We start from the raw sequence: 17349 nt of genomic DNA, 5'->3' as shown, positions 1-17349 counted from the left end.
ATATCAGAAAAATATACAATAAATCTGATGTGACATTTGGATGATCACTTGTCCTAACAGTGCATATATTAGTCTGTCAGCAACTGTTGCTGGAACAGACTTGTATTTTAAGCTGCTGTTGCTCAAGAGCTGCAGGACAACTGGGCACACGTTTTTTTTTATCTCTCTCTCCTCTCTCTGTCTCTTCCCCCAGGTTGTGAGTTGTATGCCTTCTGTGGAGCCCTGTTTGGCATCTGCAGTATGATGACACTAATGGTGATCGCTGTGGATCGGTATGTGGTGATCACCAGACCTCTGGCCTCTCTCGGGGCGATGTCTCGAAGGAAAGCTTTGAGCATCGTAGCTGCTGCCTGGCTCTACTCAATGGGCTGGAGCCTGCCGCCATTCTTTGGCTGGAGTGAGTACAAAGAGACCTGGGCACAAAATCATTCATCAGTGGGATTCTTAGTGTTGTAGTTCTCGAGAACACTTTTTAAACGTCTCGGTCTGGTCTGGTCTGGTCTAGTCTTGGATCTTGCAGACTCAAGATTTTATGCGAAGACCACAACTGCAGCACTATTGATCATGCATTATTTGACTGGACTGGAAACTACTGGAATCGTTGTTAGTAACGGCTGCTCCTCTTTCACCCCCCCCCCCCCTTCTCACACTCTTGAACTGTCAAGAACTGGAAGAAGTCCAGAGGAAGATCTCAGCCAATTAAGCCATAATTTTATTTGGCAAACTATAAAGAATTCATATGCAAACAAATAAAACAAGGAAGAAAAAGAAGATTCTAGACTCTGTAAATAAAGCAACCAATCCCTAACCAAGACCATATCCTGGCTCTGGCCTTGGCTCGGTTTCACACTCCCTTGGTCATGTTGTTGAGCTCTCAAAGCCTTGTCTTGGTCTCAGTGCACTCAGGTCTCAGTCTTAGACCTGGTCTTGGTCCGGGTGGTCTTGACTGCAACCCTTGGGATTCAGTGAGAATTATCATAATCTGTTGGCAACTGGAATGTTAATTATTATGATTTGTAAATCAACTCAACACATTTTTGTTATATTGATCTACAGAACAATGTGAGCATATTCTGATCACATGCGTTGATGCTGTGTAATTTAATTCGCAAGATAACAAAGTGTGTGTTCTTTTACAGGTGCCTATGTTCCAGAGGGTCTGATGACATCATGTTCCTGGGACTACATGACATTTACGCCATCTGTCCGCTCCTACACTATGCTCCTCTTTACCTTTGTCTTTTTCATTCCTCTCTTCATCATCATCTTCTGCTACTGCTGCATCTTCAGAGCCATCCGACACACAACGCGGTTAGTGCACGCCACACGCACGGTTTGGGTTTGTCCATTAAGTCTTTATCAGTGACCCAAAACACATACTGAAGACTCCGGGTTTTTCACTTGATTTCCACTGATGTGGGCACACAAAAGACTGCCTTAGAAGGCGGAATTTATAAAAGCAAGGGTTTGATAATTATTTGATATTTATTTTGAATGTGTTTGTGTGTGCGTGCGTGCGTGCGTGCGTGCGTGTACGTGACAGAGCCATAACAAAGATCAACTGTGAGGGCACCAGAGAGTCGGCCAAGAGGTTCCACAAGATGCGGAGTGAATGGAAAATGGCCAAGATTGCACTCATTGTCATCCTGCTGTTTGTTATTTCCTGGGCTCCTTACTCCTGTGCAGCTCTCACCGGCTTTGCTGGGTAGGTGTGAATTAGTTTTTTTCACAGGTGTTTTTATAATGCGTGCAGCTTTTATTGGTTGTGATTTTACTATTCTTGTTTGCTCTGTTTTTGTGCTTTTGTGCTTTCGCTTCGTAAACCGCTTTGGGGTGTTGGTTGGTACAAAATGTAGAGACGTGCAGGGATGTCCGAGAACTTGAAATCAGTGATGTGGATTTTGACCCAAATGCGCCACTGCTCACAATCGTGTGACGTTGGGCCCGTGTGCCGTGATCAGTGCTGCTTCCAGGATGCCGTGAAACTCGGTTATATTGGTAGCAGCTGTGTAGCGAAGCTTGCTCCTGGCACACCTCAGAGGACAGGACCTCTGCAACAAGTAGCGTCAACCAGTGTGATCCACTGCAGGCCAATGATTCCAGCATTTTAATTTCAGCTGAAAGTAGTGGGACACGAGTTCAGAGCCAGGTGGCCTTCCATGGACAATACTCTGATTTGCTCTTTGCGCTAATCTCCTCCAGGCCACTCAATTACATAACAACATAATGTCACATTGCCAGGCTAATAGAGCAAATTTTCTTGCATGTCAGCACATGACGTACCTCGTCAGAGGGAGGGATCCACACTCGTTTACTGACACCCAGCACTTCTGCTTTAGCAACGATCGACACTGCTTGCTCCGCCTTCCTGATGACCCATGAAATCAGACATGGCCGCAGATGCCGTCATGACAACAGCCTACGATAATGGGACAAGCGTTTGTAGCGTAGCATGATGGCATTGTGAGAGAGAGGTTAAGATCTGGTAAGGGATCTCTTTTATAAATTAGATGAAAGAAAATCTGCAAACTTTAAAACCCTTTAAAATACGTGTAAAATGCTATTATTTATGAATGTATTTTCTTTGTGTAAACGAGAGGTAAAACTCTAAAAGTAGGCATTGCTGATAAAAAGTGAAGCACCCCTGCAGTGATGGGTGATCCAGAGCATCCAGATATGGGACGTGTTGCTGCTAATGAGATAAATAGTCTGAATTGTGATGTGTGAAATAAACAGTTGGCTTCAAATTGTTCCCTCTGTGGATGAAATGGAGAAATACTGTAACTCTGCTGTTTCACAAGACGTGTAGTATCTGCATTTCCTCTCCTTTGTGGTAGTTTGTGTCACATTGCGCTCAAATAGACAAGAACAGACTGTAGTTTTGTGTTGGCTTGCAATCGCCCCCATGTACACGGCGTAGGCAGCAGCAGATTAACCTGCACATGACCCCCAAGCGTGCAGTTTGATTGACGTGATGACAGCCTTTCCTGCCTTCTTCACAGCCATTTATGAAAAAACAGATGTCAGAAAATTGTCTTGGTGTGGTTTGACACTTGAAAACTACAGCCAAAAACAAAACAAAAGAAAGTCAGCTCCCATCTCTACAAAATGGATTAACATGCTGTTCAGTCCCATAAAGTGTGATACACCCGACTGATTCCACTTAAGAGTTTTAATCACAAAATTTGTATTTTTTAAATTTTTTTTATTGGAAGATTGACATTTTGAGGGCGGCACGGTGGTGCAGTGGTCAGCACTGTCACCTCACAGCAAGAAGGTCCAGAGTTTGAGCCCCAGCTGGAGCACGGGGTCTTTCTGTGTGGAGTCTCCATGTTCTCCCTGTGCCTGCGTGGGTTCTCTCTGGTACTCCAGCTTCCTCCCACAGTCCAAAGACATCAAGAGGGGACGAGGCTGATTGATACTCTAAATTGACCGTAGGTGTGACTGTGAGTGTGAATGGTTGTCTGTCAAAATGTGTTGGCCCTGTGATGGACTGGCGACCCGTCCAGGGTGAACCCCGCCTCTCACCCAGAGGCTGCTGGGATAGGCTCCACCCCCTCACGACCCTTAACAGGATAAGCGGTAGAAACTGGATGGATGGATGGATAGACAGTTTTGCTCTACATTTTATATGCTGTTTAAACACCAATCCAGCGTTAAATGTGGGTGTGACTGGGTTCGACTACGTGAATCCTTTACCAAGAGGAAACACCCACCATTGCCCTCCCCACATCAACATGTCTCATTTGCGGCTTTCATTTTTCTTCCTACGGGTACGTTTATCTGTGGCGTCCTCCCTCGTCTCTCCCTCTCTCCCTCAGGTACGCTGACATGCTGACTCCCTATATGAACTCCATTCCTGCTGTCATCGCCAAAGCGTCTGCTATCCACAACCCCATCATATATGCCATTACACATCCAAAATACAGGTAGGATGCACACGTTGAAACTGTCTCGATTTATGACTGATGTGGACCCTAATCAGCTTAATTGCTTAATCCTATCTGTGACTCAGAATACCAATAAACCATCAATGTAATGATTTCTAGAAAATGAAAATAATAATAATAATTAAAATTGACAATGTTTTGATTCGTGTATTTTCATTAGAGTGATGTATTTTGGCGGTTGGAAGGAAAATTTAACAACAGATTTTAATGACACTGTGGTCATGTGCTCATTGAGTGAGGTCACAAAACAATTAGCCTGAATGTCTGCTAGACAAATGCTTTTCATCTTTAACAGATCACTAATTAGTGAATGTTGCTAGCAACCTCACTGGGGGAACATGGTTAACTTCAGTTCATCAGCATTATCAGTATGAGCATGTTTAAGCAATACTGTGTCCAGTACTACGTTTTCAGCCTCTTGTACTTTGCTTAAATGTAGTTGTTCCACATTTAAGTGGCCAGGTACATTAGAGAAGCTGACTTTATTGTATCCTGCATTAAATTTGAGGAGCTCACTGTTTTATAGTCTGGTAATTTGTGATTCTGTAGATGTGCTCTCTTTCTCTCTTTCAGGTCAGCACTGAGCAGGTATGTACCCTACCTCGGGGTGTTGCTGTGCGTCACCAGCAGGGACCGTTTCAGCAGCAGCAGCTTCCAGTCAACCCGGCGATCAACCCTCACCAGCCAATCAGAGAGCAACCGCCACAGCAAGCCCCACCTCTCCTCCCAGTCTGATAGCGAATCAGTGAGTGTAGCTCATTTCTAAGGGGTATGTGTCTGTCTTACACTTCGTCTGACGAACACTTTGAATTGTGTGTGTGTGTGTGTGTGTGTGTGTGTGTGTGTGTGTGTGTGTGTGTGTGTGTGTGTGTGTGTGTGTGTGTGTGTGTTGTCTCTCAGGCCCGCTTCTCTGACATGGAGGAGGACAGCTTGTCTCGGACGCCTGTTGGTCGTCAGTTGTCCAGTGATGTCAAACAGGTGCGCCGTGCTAGCCAGAGGTCAAAGGTGAGGGGTCATAACACAAGCAGTGACACATCAAAAGGTTTGTGCAGTCTGAGGGTCACATGATCATTTGAACGCTTAGTATTTAATGTGAAGTCTGATCTCTAAACCTGAGCCGTCTGTGGTTGAAAAGATATGAATATTTTAGCTTGTAATTGTAATAATAATAATATAATCACATGAGGTCCCATTGCTTTTGGCGCCGTGTGTGTGTGTGTGTGTGTGTGTGTGTGTGTGTGTGTGTGTGTGTGCGTGCGTGCGTGCGTGCGTGCGTGCGTGCGTGCGCGCGCGCGTGAGTGTGTGTGAGAGAGACATGTTGCTTGCAAGTAACAACCCTGGCCGTCCCTGCCTGTGCACTTCCCTTTAGAACTTTTACATCTATAAAATGTGTCTATGTATAAAATGGTTGCCATCAACATAAGTTTGCATGTCATGAGAAGTGGAGTAAAAGTGAGAGGACACGCGTCAAAAGTGTGTTTCTTACAAAGCTTGGGTTGGCAGTAGATAACAAGCTATCAAATATTTTGAAGAAGTTCCATCTTGTGGCCTCACAATGGCTAAATTGAGGGAACAAGTTACATCTCCTGGTCTCTCTCACAGCCAGTGTCTGAATTAAAGCTCCATCCATTGCTAAAACTTCAACATGCACACTTTAACCCTGACACCACGTTTGTTTGTTTTTTCCTTTAAGAATGCAGTTAATATGGACACACGTCCACGAATGACATATTCTGTTAAAACATGATTTCCATGTGCTTGTTTCACCAAGCATTCGAACATCTGGTGTTCGTACTTGATAAAAATGACATGTGTCTAAGCATCGTGCTGCCTGGCCAATGGACAGACAGGTTCCTCTATGTGGGACATCGGATATATGGAGCATTTCCGTCTCTCTGTAATCATCTTAATTCACAGAAGAAGAAGGGGGAAAAAAACAAGCAACCCACGTGTGTGCACGTATGCAGACACACACATGCAGGAGTACTACCATGCAGGTCAGGTTCCCTGAGGACTCCATTACAGAGGGTCTAAAGACTAATCCAGTAATCTGGACATTTCAGACTTAATCCACAGCTTGCATGAAGTGACCCCATGTTTTAACATACTGCACTTGTTGGCGCACACAAGACGACTGATTCTCTAGAAGTCTCTGACCTGGATCTGCTCCTGTCTGTGCACACAGCAGAACGCGTCAACTTTTACTTTTATCTGTCATTAACTTTTTGTACTTGATTCTTGGGATCATTTTGTTTCAGTGGTGTAAAATGACAACACAAATATTCCTCCTCCTATTTTTAATTTGTGTCACAGGAATGCTGCAGGGGGAACACATCAGTGACCATAGCATCACTATGAGCTCCTTAGACAGAAAGACGGGATGCGTGATTTTATTATTATTATTATTGTTGTTGTTGTTGTTGTTGTAAAAAATAAGCGCTGTAGCAAACACATGACCTTCCACCTCGTCTGTCTTCTCCTTGTTCAGTGTGATGCTATTTAAAATCCTTGACAACCTCTGTGGTCTCATTTAGACACCGGTTAGCAAGGGCTTTTTTGGGGGGGTTTCGTTTTGTTTTTCAATTTTTCTGACGTATTTTTATGCCGTAGAACAAAACGTGAACGAATATCTTGGGCCTGTGTTAACCACAGATCTTATTTCAGGTGTTTAACTGAAACCCCACAGAAAAATTGTCATAGAGTTCAATAACGCTAACTGACGTATGGATTTTAGGACTCCTAGTTTTATTTGTAAGGTCTCATTGATACCAACTAATATTAAGAATATATCCTGTTAATACCACTCTTGGGTTCAAGGAATCCATAACTGTACTTCTCTTCAGTGCTAATGTTACTCCAGTTGATGTTAGCGTCTATTATTATTATTAATATTATTGTATAAAGACCGTGCCAAAGAAATTAACCCTAATGGAAAGCCCGAATCATTCAAAATAAACTTTACTGTTCCTCTGAACGGCTGTATTTATGTGCATGCTGTTCAGACTCTGACGGAGCCTGAAGACATCTCCATGTCGGACATCAGCCTCCAGCCAACCACTCTGCTGCCTGCCACTGTAAGGGTCCACCAGTTGTCCACCTCTTGTCCCGTACAGTAGATGTGGCATTTGTGGCTTCTGTTTGATTTGATTTTGTCGAGGAAAATCAGCAAATCCCATAAAACTGTGTTTCTCAAATGGCGGCGTGTGTACTGTACCCACACGGGTGTACAAAAGGTACAGAACAATTTGAGAACCACTGTAATTAAAAAAAAAATAAAAAAAAAATGAAAGAACTGGCATCTGTGTAGAAAAAAGCCTGCGACTGTATTGCTTCGTTAAAAACACGCTCAGCGCAGCTATGCACTCGCAGAGAGCACTTCCTGCATGATGTAACACGCTCATGTCACAGTTGATGCATTCTACGTTTATGTTTAAGATTAAGAAATATTGTCATTGTTAATGTTTTAATTTGCTTGCAAGAATAATCACTGCCCTGTCATTCAGTGCAACTGCATGTCTGCCGAAGCATTTCATGCATGGTTCTGGAGTTATTTCAGGGCTTATCTACACAGACGATAACAGTAATTATGAGTACAATAATCCCTCCATTGCTTTGAGAGATTTGTTGACGATAATGTCATCCTCCCCAGTGTCAGACGAGAAGAAAGATACGCTTCTCCCCTTCTCTCCTCCTACTTAGCTTAGCACAATAAATGGTAGCGGGGGAGAAGTTGTTAAATGCCTCTAAGACCTGGAGGTTCTCCTCTGTGCATTCTGGTTCAGGATGTTGGTTTGTGCAGAGGTACTCCTCCTCATCCTCTCTTCTCTCTTGCAAAGCTGGCCATGATTAGTAGCAGTAGCAGTAGCAGTCGATCCCACAGCCATCAACAAATGTTTGGTGGCTGAAGTTTTTCAGTCAGGAAAGTGGTTCTGGCATTTTATTGTGAATGTGACAAACCACCCTCGAACTACTAATACAGCCATTTTGGTACATTTGATGACCCATCCACTACCATTCATTGCGCTAAGCTAACTAGCATGTCTCTGTGGGTATCAGCTCCCGAGTGCCCACACAGAGGAGAGCAGGGGACCTACTGTCTCTTCTTGTCAGCCTCTGGGGAGGATGGACAGGAGGCGTGTTTCCCATCATGCTGGCATGTTTGTTTAATGTTTTTAGTTGTTAGTGTTCTTTAAAAAAGAGGTCTTTACAGGTCCAAAAATGTGTACTTGAGCAAAAAATGACCAGGAAATGTCCTCCTACAATCCAACCCAGACCTGTCTCATATTTGACAGATAAGGACTGAACCGGGCCCTGAGACACAATCCAATCAGCACCGAGTTCATTCATATTTATTAGTTCATGTTAACCAAGCCTTTGTGTCTTACCTAATGCGATGCAGGCAGCCGTCTCCCTTGTGCTGGGTCATGATGCCTTTAGTTCATCTTTACTGGGTTCCTCGTGATTGACCCAACATGGCGAATCAATGTATTGTTTCAACTTCAAAGTGCATTTGATGTCACGGTGACTAACACGTCTTGTTTGGAAATGGTGTTGTAGTTTCGATTCATCTAGCACAGTCAACATAACTTAGGTTATTTGTCATGGTTGCTAACATTAGCTGGACTAATGTAAAATCATTTTTAATCTCCAAAGCAAATCTCAACCTCTGACCCATCCTGAGTTGCAGCACTGCATTCTGGGTATGACACAGAATGATAAAAAGACAAAGGAACAGGAACAGACCTGGACCTTATTGACCATACGGACATGGATCCAGATCTGGATGGGGCGTGGGTTGGGTCTCCTGTTCTACATTTCAGGTGGGCCCATAAAGACCTCTAATCTAAAGGGAGACGTCACCCAATCCCTTAATTTGCTTCCCCTCGTTTAAGCCAAACTCGTCCTCTGTGTTTTCTTGTCCATCTACATCCTCCACTCATGCAGCCACACCGCATGCTTGTGTTGTTTTGGATCCCCTCGTTCCGTCAGTACAAAACTATGATTGTTCTTCAAGGAGAACGAGACCATTGTGTCACCTAATGATGATGAAGTTCTTAACTTCATGGGTCTTTTTGCAGTATTTTCTACTCACCGAAATAACGTCTGAAAATTTAACCTGATTGTTTTTAACGTATCATGTTTGATATGTATTTTAGCTACACCTTTGTGCCACTGACCAAGCTTCATCGTTTAGTGAGTTGGGAGTTAAAGCATGTTGAAGCTACAGAAAGTATCCTCGAAATCCAAAGACGAGCACGTCCAGGTTGTATCAGTCATTTTAAAAGTGTAAGAACAAGTTGTGTGTTTAACAAGGTGGCCGTGACCTACTTTGCACATAACCACCCTTCATCCTTGACCTGAGACGACCTGGGGAAATTTGGTAAATTTCCACTGCAGCAGCCTCGTTGTTTCCTCAATTTCAGGCTTTACGCTAAGCTATGCTAATCACGGCTACGGCTTTATCCTCATGCATCATGGGAGTGTTACCAACCTTGTCAGCTCTTGCTTGGCGAGAGGTTGATAAATTCTAAAACATATTCTTTAAACGAGTTGAATAAGAATATAAAATTTGTCCAAAACCCCAAAGAAAAAAAGACATCTGCAGGCCCAGCTAGCGCACTTTGGTCCCCTGGGGCAGGACTATTGATCTCAGAGGGTCAGCTGAGTGATAAAGTCCCACTCCATCGAGGGTACCAGTGGAAAGCCGTTCATCAATCCAACCAGTCAATGCCTTTGATCAGCATCGACTTCTTCATGTCTGGATCTAGCAGGTTAACTGGAGGAGAGCTGTATTGATCCAAGTCAGAGCAACAGTTGATCAAAGCTTATTATCTCTCTTAACCTTCCGGTTAGACCCGCCTCCTCGCTGCATTCATCCTTCGCTCCCACAAGTGTCTAGTCTCTGAATACCTGAATCTCTCTCCCCTTCCCCCTCTCTGTCTACACAGCTGGATAGTGTGATGGAGCAGTCGGGCCCCAGGACCGTATGTAAGGCTTCATCCATCGTTGTCACCTCCATATCCAGCCCATCTATTTTGCATAGCCCGCCGGGTTTCCATGGCAACCTCAAATTGACCAAAACTTACAGCCCAGTCGCCAAGGAATCACTTGATATAGCCAGACTGGAGACGGCAGCGTTACCATGAGGAGCGGGACAAAAGTTCAACAAGTGTGTGTGTGTGTGTGCGTGTGTGTGTGTGTGTGTGTGTGCGCGCGCTGCATACATACATGTTTTCTGACATATCACAGTGGTTGGAGATATTTTTACCTCAAGGCTGGAGGCAACAAATTGGCCTTAAAAACACAATGTGAAAACTTTCAAATCTAGGGTTGGGTAGCCATTAGATTTTTATTGTTTGTTTGTTTTGTTTTTTTTCTTTTGACAAGAAACTTTTTTGACTATTTTTTTTTAATGCAACCCCAGAATGACCAGAGAGAAAGAGAAAAGGACTTTGTGACAAATAGATATAACTTGTTCCCTCAAATTGATTCATCTGTTCTCATAAGATGGCATTTCTTCACACAGTCATGTTCATTCTTGACCGTTAGCTGTGACACGCCCCCTCGCTGTTATTGGTTTGTGGCCTCAAGACATGACATTCTTAGTAACTTAAGGCCCTGACATGTAACTTGTTCTCACAGTTGGATTCATTTGTGGACAGAAGTTGTAACTTGTTCCCACAATATTACTTTTGGGAGCAAAATATTTATTATGGCCATTTATGTACATTTGTTCTCCTCTGTAAGACCACACTGGCAGTCCGTTTTTGCTGGTTCAGTTTTGTGATACATTATATGAGTAGAACAAACTAAAATCCATTTGTCATAAAGACCACAAACCGTTAAAAAAAAAAACTATTGATCTGTATATACGTTAAATTGTTTGCTCTTCAAACTGTGTGATTTGCTTGATTTGGTCTCTGTACCATGAAGTGATTCCAATGAATAATGGCTGCATGAAGCAGTAATAGTAAGATTTTTTTTTAAATTATTTTATCTACACCGACCTGTTGGTATATTTTTCCTTCATGAAATTGAGGATGTAAATCATCAGATCAAATGACAGCAGCTTAAGAAGTGGCAGTTTTACTGATCCCACTCTGAATAAACTCTAAAATTTACGAGCGTTGATATAATTCGAATATTTTGCACAAATGGTGCTGACAGATACACGTGGTAGGTGTCTAACTTAGAGCAAATAACTAAGATTGAGGCATTTTTTCTCAAGATAATGAATATTGGATGGAATTTAACAGGTGTTCAGAAATAAATAAACCAGGAGGCCCAGATTGCAATTTAATTTAAGTAAACAGTGGTTTAAAATGATCAGATTTGTTCCCTCCTTATGTACATAATTCTCCATGTGAAAAGGCTTTTTTTGGGGGGGGGGGTTGTATGGTTGTATTTATTCTTTTTTTTTTCTATTATTATTTCTGACGTTTGCATGGGAGTCTGCTGAAAGTCAGAGGCGTTAGCCTGTGAACGCACTGCTGCTCCGTCACAACTGACTCTACAATGATAAAACATCTCACTTGTACTTGAAATCCTGTTTCTTTTCCTGTGTTAACAACCTCAAAGACATTTTCCTCTGGAATGCATCTGTTGGGGTAAATAGCGAATGCTGTTGGTTGGTTTGGAGACATTTCAACCGCAGTGCCCACTGAAGTCTTTACGCCCCGCGACGAATGCTGCTCTGATGTGTGTTTTACATGTTAACTGGGTCACACACAGTTTGTTTTCCCTCTGGCTCTTTAATGATTTTTTCCCTTCCTGGTGACATAAAGCGCAACAAATCAGGACACAGAAATGCACCGCAGAACATCGCCCAATGTTATGTGAGAGTTAGAGCGTGTGTGAGTGTGTATGCACTGAAGAACTGGACCCACTCCTGCACCTTGAATTCCTCTCAATGCTCACCTGTAACATCTCCTGTCAGCTATACAGATGCTCACTGATATGACAGTGTGGATTGGACTCTCACACCTCCTCGTAGTAGCCTGAATTAATTGCATTCATTATTAAGTCTGACAATGCTGCCATTTTTAGAGCTGATCCTCATCGGTAACCAGTCACAGCGTTTGATCTCACTGTTGAGTGGTACCGGTCAGCTAGCATGAACCGAGCAGGGAGGAAGTTGAACAACTGGGATATAAATTATAAATGAACTCCGTTCCGCTTGCAGCACCTCATATCTCATGTTTCACCGCTACAGACCTTCATGCTGGCAGCGAACCTCAACGTGATTCGCCCACGTATGGCTACTCTCCTCCGCGGGCCATCAGCGTCCACCTCCCGGTTGCAGGGGAAGGGTGAGGCCCAGCTAGCTAGGCGAGTTGCAGGCGTACGAGCTGCGCCACCGGCAAAAGCAGCCCCACACTGGCAATCGAATCTCGAAATTCACCACCAGCTCGAATATCTCCTGCAGCGCTTAAACATGAGATACACTGGACTTCATGCAAGGAGAAACCAAAACTTCATTTAGCTAGCACTCCCATTAGTGGGTTCAGCTAGCAGCGAGATACCAATGCTACTAATGTTTGGGTTTGGTCTTTTGTTTGTTTGTTGTGATCATGCTCATCAGTGACTGAAACATTTTCCTTTACAAGCTGCAGCTCCAAAGTGGAGAGTCGTGAATAAGAGAGGTGTGGTTTATTGTTCACACTCAGAGAGGAAGCACAAGGATACAAATCTCTCTGTTGTTTTTAATTGGCTTCATATTCAAAAAAATGTTCCCAACTCCACCAGGGAGATCAGCTAAGATATCTCCCACTTACAGAAACACCCCGACGGCAAAATGTTGTTGTATTCCTGGAGTAGTTACTCCTGGGAGTCTTTTCAAATTAGCTTTGAAAAAAACATGGAGTAAATCCGCTTACGTCACCGCTACAGTGCTGCCATTGTTGTTTCGACTCCCCTCGCCCTGACTACCTGGCATCATTACATTCAAGGACGCTGGTACCGACCTTGTCAAAAGCTTTTCCAGCCCCTGAGTCGATTTTTGAAGATATGGAAATTTTCAACTTCCAGTCGTGCTTTTATTCACCACCTTTTCAAATACTTCAGAGCCCCGCTTCTAAAACATTTGTATCTGCTGCAGTTCCCTTCCAGATCCACAAGAGGGCTGCATCTTTGACTATGATTGTAATAAGTTTTCTCCTCACGCGCTGCCATTTTTTTTTTTGTTTCGTGATCAAAATTTAGTGCTGCAAAGGTTGCTCACGTGCCCTGCAGTATTCATAAAAGAATGTACAAAAGAACTACGTTTTAAAAAGAGTTACAGCTAAAAAAAAATTAGCATTATGACAAAACTAAGTTAAATATTATATATACTATACATGAAACTTAAATTCTGCTTTAATGAAGTGTTGGTTTTATGAAGTGTTGGTTTCATGTCGATTTCCTTTGAACAAAATGTGTTGTTTTTATTTATTTTTCTAAATAAAATGTCGCTAAATTGTGCAACACTGATTGGTGTGTCTTGTTTCTGCGCTGCATGAAGCTAGGGCTGCTAGCCTATCTGTCACTTCAGCATTACGTTCTGTTGACCTCTGTGGTGGAAAAACACTTCCTTCCTTTCCTCCCCTCACCCCCCAAAATAAGGCTCGGTTCGGATCAGATCTTTTGTGACCCAAAAAACAGGTTTTTGAACTCATTTCATCGGCGGAAGCACATTTTACTTTGTTGCATCATGCTGTGTACGGAACGACAAAGAACATGGAACAGCTGAGCTAAGCTGCTATGATGCTGTTTACCTGGTGTACGATGTGACACGCCCACACCGGTGCGCAACCTCTGCAAAGCATTTTTTTGGTCTGACACCGCCCTTAAATTGCCAGACTTGTGATCCCCAACATCCCTGGAGATGGTCCAAGCATACGAACTTTATCCAAACACAGCCAATTCAAACTAAGCCAAATTTATATTTATTTGAAACTTGTTAAGGTTAAACATGCTAATTCTTATCATTTTGGAATTGTATTTCATTTTTGGAAATTGTATCGTGACTCTGGCGTCTATTTCTTGTGTGAGTGTGTCCCCAGGAATCCCTGATCCCCACTTTGCTGCTCCAAAACTTTCTACCTTTCGTTCATATTTTCATAAATATTGAAGTCTGCAGACACGACTGTCCGATGTCAGCCATCGTTCAGTCGCTCCTGGCGAAGGACGTCTCATCAGGCATTAATATCTCACCTAACCCGTTTAGACCCGCTGCAGAACATGGGTTGATGTACCTTTAAGACCGAGACAGCATCTTTAATAGGTGGTGGCGTTTCTTTTTTTTTTAAAAACAACCAAAAAAAACCCCAAAACTAGTCATTAGTCATCTAAGACAAAGGTCTAAATTTTTTAAAGTGTATGTTTCAATATGTGCGAAAGAGGCTGAAAAATAAAGATTTTAGTGCAGGTTTTCCAGATAACCCTCAGGTTATTGAGTTAATTTAAAAAGAAAGGGGGGCCTTCGAGTCTTGACCTACTTTGAGGTTTAAGTTAAAAACATGAAAGTCCTCTTATGGTATCCACGCTGGCTTTTATACAATCAACAGCAGCACTTTGCATTTGTGGTCACCTTCATTTGTCCATCCGTGTCTGAATGATTGATATTTTAGTAAATCCTGCAGGCAGTTTCCAGAGTGGAAGGGATCCGGCGGATAAGAAGTGGACTATCCTGATGTAACCGGTTGTATCAGTCACTGTGTCAGCGGCATGGATTTGATGGACAGCTCTGCCGGTGTTTGACCTGAAGGATCTTCCTACCTTGACCCTGTGAGGTGAGTGTTTGGGGAGTGATTTGCATGAGTAGACTAGGAAAGTGTATGGGAGAGTCAGGTGGGCGTTCATCCATCGCACTCATTTGTAACAGTAACAACTTGTCTGTCAGCCGCTTGCAGAAGTTAATCGCTTCTTCCTGGACCTCCTTGATCCTCCGGCGAGTTTCACTGGAAATCTGATCATTTCTGGTTTAAAGAGACAAAGTGCACCAACGGCCGCGCAGGTGAAAGCAAACACATATTTCTGCCTTCGTGAGGGCCTCCCTGGTTTCAGCTCTGCTCAAAGTTTCAGCCTAACATTCCGTTGCTAATAGCAGCCCCTGCTGGCACAGTCCAGAAATGACTGCTGAACTGGCACTTCTGATACTTGGTAAAATGTATCATCATGCACCCTCTGAATGAATCCATCATATACGTCAGGATTTCTTCTTTTTGTAATTAAATTACCAGAAATGCGCCTGAATGTTTTTTTTCATTCTACTGACCTGTAGTTGAGCAGCACAGGGTTGAGGGGTGGTGTGAAGCCTGATGGCCGTCCAGGAATATTTATAGCAGAGGAACATAGAAACGTTTCCCCATCGTTGTTCTTTTCTACCCGTGGGATTAACTTGAAGACTCTTTATTGGTGAAAGAAAAAGATGTGTGTGGAGTAAAATTCTGATGTTGTTTGTAAAATAAGGTTCTCTTACTTCTAACAAGTACTTCTTTACACACACACACACACACACACACACACACACACACACACACATATTTTGGATCAATGGTTCCTGTTCATTCAGTCAAGCGCTGGTCCTGGGTGTTGGTGTCACATCAGGACATAAACTCGACCTCTACAGTAACGTGGGAGTTTGTGACTCATAACTGATTCAGAAAACATAACAAAAGATGAATAAATGCAGCGACTCTGTCATCGCCTATGAAGCAATGACTGAATCTGCTGTCTGTGTTATTTTAACCATAACAGCTGTAGGTGCCTGCTAATTGATTTACTCCACTACACACACACACACACACACACACACACACACACACACACAAATAATTATCAAACCTTTGCTTTTTTAGATTCCGCCTTCTTAGGCAGTCTTTTGCTTTCATTTCTTTTACATTAAATGATTCAGTAGTTCATGGTATTTGTGTTTACTGGCCCATAATGGCCTCATCGCCATCTCTCTCTCACCCACACACACATACACACACACACACACACACACACACACACACACATTCAAACTTTCTTGCGTTGCGGTGCCATGGGAATCAGTGCAGCGGGGGTGCTTCTAGGAAATTGGGCCTTGTTAATTTGTTGTTTCCATTACTCGAAGAGAAGACCGCATGTCTGAGCAGCAGATGACGTCACTGCCCTGAGATTGTGGGTGACAGGGTGCTGGCTGCATGAACTGATAGCGCTTAGAGAGAGAGAGAGAGAGAGAGAGAGAGAGAGAGAGAGAGAGAGAGAGAATGTGTTGCAGTAAGAGGGGTCTATATTGGCCATGTGAATCGGCAGTGAAGCATTCTGGGGCTTCGTGTTACAGGCCTTATAAGGGCCAGGGCCCCTGTGTCTCTGCTGGGCGCCGCTATTCTTAGGTTGTCTGTCCCTCACCCTCAGCAACCCTGCAGGCAAGAAACTTCTCTCTTAACTTCATATTTGGTTGATTCTTTTAAATTGTTCAGAGGGTTTTTGATGTCGTGGTAAGAGCAGGAGAGTGTCCACGGTGAGCTGAGGGCCAGCTTGTTAGCACGGCTCACTCTTTCTGTGTGTACTTGTGTGCATGCCTGCCTGTGTGTGTGTGTGTGTGTGTGTGTGTGTGTATGTGTGTGCGTGCGTGCGTGCGTGTGCATGTGTGTGTGTGTGTCCCTCCATTTCTGTGTGTGTCACAGGGGTTCCACAGCACCTGACCCACCCACCAGCACCATCACCACCCCAGGGTGTTTGTCCTGAGAGCTGGGAGCAGACAGGGAGAGACGTAGTGAAGCCAGGGCTGAAGGAGGAGGACTGGCTCGGACAAAAGGATAGCAGGGGAAGACGGAGAGCAAGGGCACGGCAAGCAGGAGAGGAAACTACACAGCCAGCAGGAGTTGTTAGCGGGAGGAGTGTTGACGTTTAAGCGAAGATGAGTACGTACACAGTGACTCTGAACGGCCCTGCTCCGTGGGGCTTCAGGCTACAAGGAGGAAAGGACTTCAACATGCCACTCACCATCTCCAGGGTAAGTGGAGAGCTCTGATGAGAGGAAGTCTCCTAGAAATAAAGACGAAGTAGCACACAGGGAGCAAAAAAAAAAAAACCCAAAACAACACCTCTGAAACGATGTGATGATTCACCCTAACACAGCAACGCACCTCCACATTATCAATTATGACCCAAAACAAGAATGTCCTATTTTTATAGACACTCTAACTCAGTCCTCCACTGTCTGTCTGACTGTCCTCAGCAAGCCGATTCACCAGAAAAACCAAGATGCACAAAAGTTTGCATGTATATTAAAGAAAAAAAAATATATATAATTTTTGTACATATTTGCTTGGTTTGACAACATGTGGCATGTTTAAACTTTATCTTATGCATGCGTGCAAATGTGACGTGTGTGAGTGTGTGTGTGAGTGTGTGTGTGAGTGAGTGTGTG

General features: G+C 43.5%; 2 protein-coding genes across 4 annotated transcripts in view; both read left to right on the top strand.

Annotated features, from left to right (window-relative positions):
* LOC147239837 (melanopsin-A-like) overlaps positions 1-10255 on the top strand; it is a 48908-nt gene extending 38653 nt beyond the window's left edge. The window contains exons 5-12 of the mRNA XM_086195931.1: positions 194-397; positions 1140-1311; positions 1544-1705; positions 3822-3929; positions 4524-4695; positions 4851-4955; positions 6953-7024; positions 9899-10255. Of these exons, the coding sequence (XP_086052057.1) occupies positions 194-397; positions 1140-1311; positions 1544-1705; positions 3822-3929; positions 4524-4695; positions 4851-4955; positions 6953-7024; positions 9899-10096 (1193 nt within the window). The 3' untranslated portion in view covers positions 10097-10255. The remainder of the gene's footprint in view (positions 1-193; positions 398-1139; positions 1312-1543; positions 1706-3821; positions 3930-4523; positions 4696-4850; positions 4956-6952; positions 7025-9898) is intronic.
* A 4324-nt stretch (positions 10256-14579) lies between these two features.
* The window catches only part of ldb3b (LIM domain binding 3b), a 15906-nt gene continuing 13136 nt past the window's right edge, over positions 14580-17349 (top strand). For 2 of the 3 annotated variants that reach the window (XM_086195847.1, XM_086195845.1), the window contains exons 1-3: positions 14580-14719; positions 14840-14943; positions 16604-16932. In XM_086195847.1, coding sequence (XP_086051973.1) covers positions 16837-16932 — 96 coding nt within the window. In that variant the 5' untranslated portion in view covers positions 14580-14719; positions 14840-14943; positions 16604-16836. The remainder of the gene's footprint in view (positions 14720-14839; positions 14944-16603; positions 16933-17349) is intronic. The other variant, XM_086195846.1, reaches the window with a different exon arrangement.

Source organism: Aulostomus chinensis, chromosome 23 (assembly GCF_037954235.1).
Source record: "Aulostomus chinensis isolate RoL2024-O1b breed Wild chromosome 23, RoL_Achi_v1.0, whole genome shotgun sequence".
Classification (NCBI taxonomy): Eukaryota; Metazoa; Chordata; class Actinopteri; order Syngnathiformes; family Aulostomidae; genus Aulostomus; species Aulostomus chinensis.
This window is presented reverse-complemented; position numbering and strand designations above follow the sequence as displayed.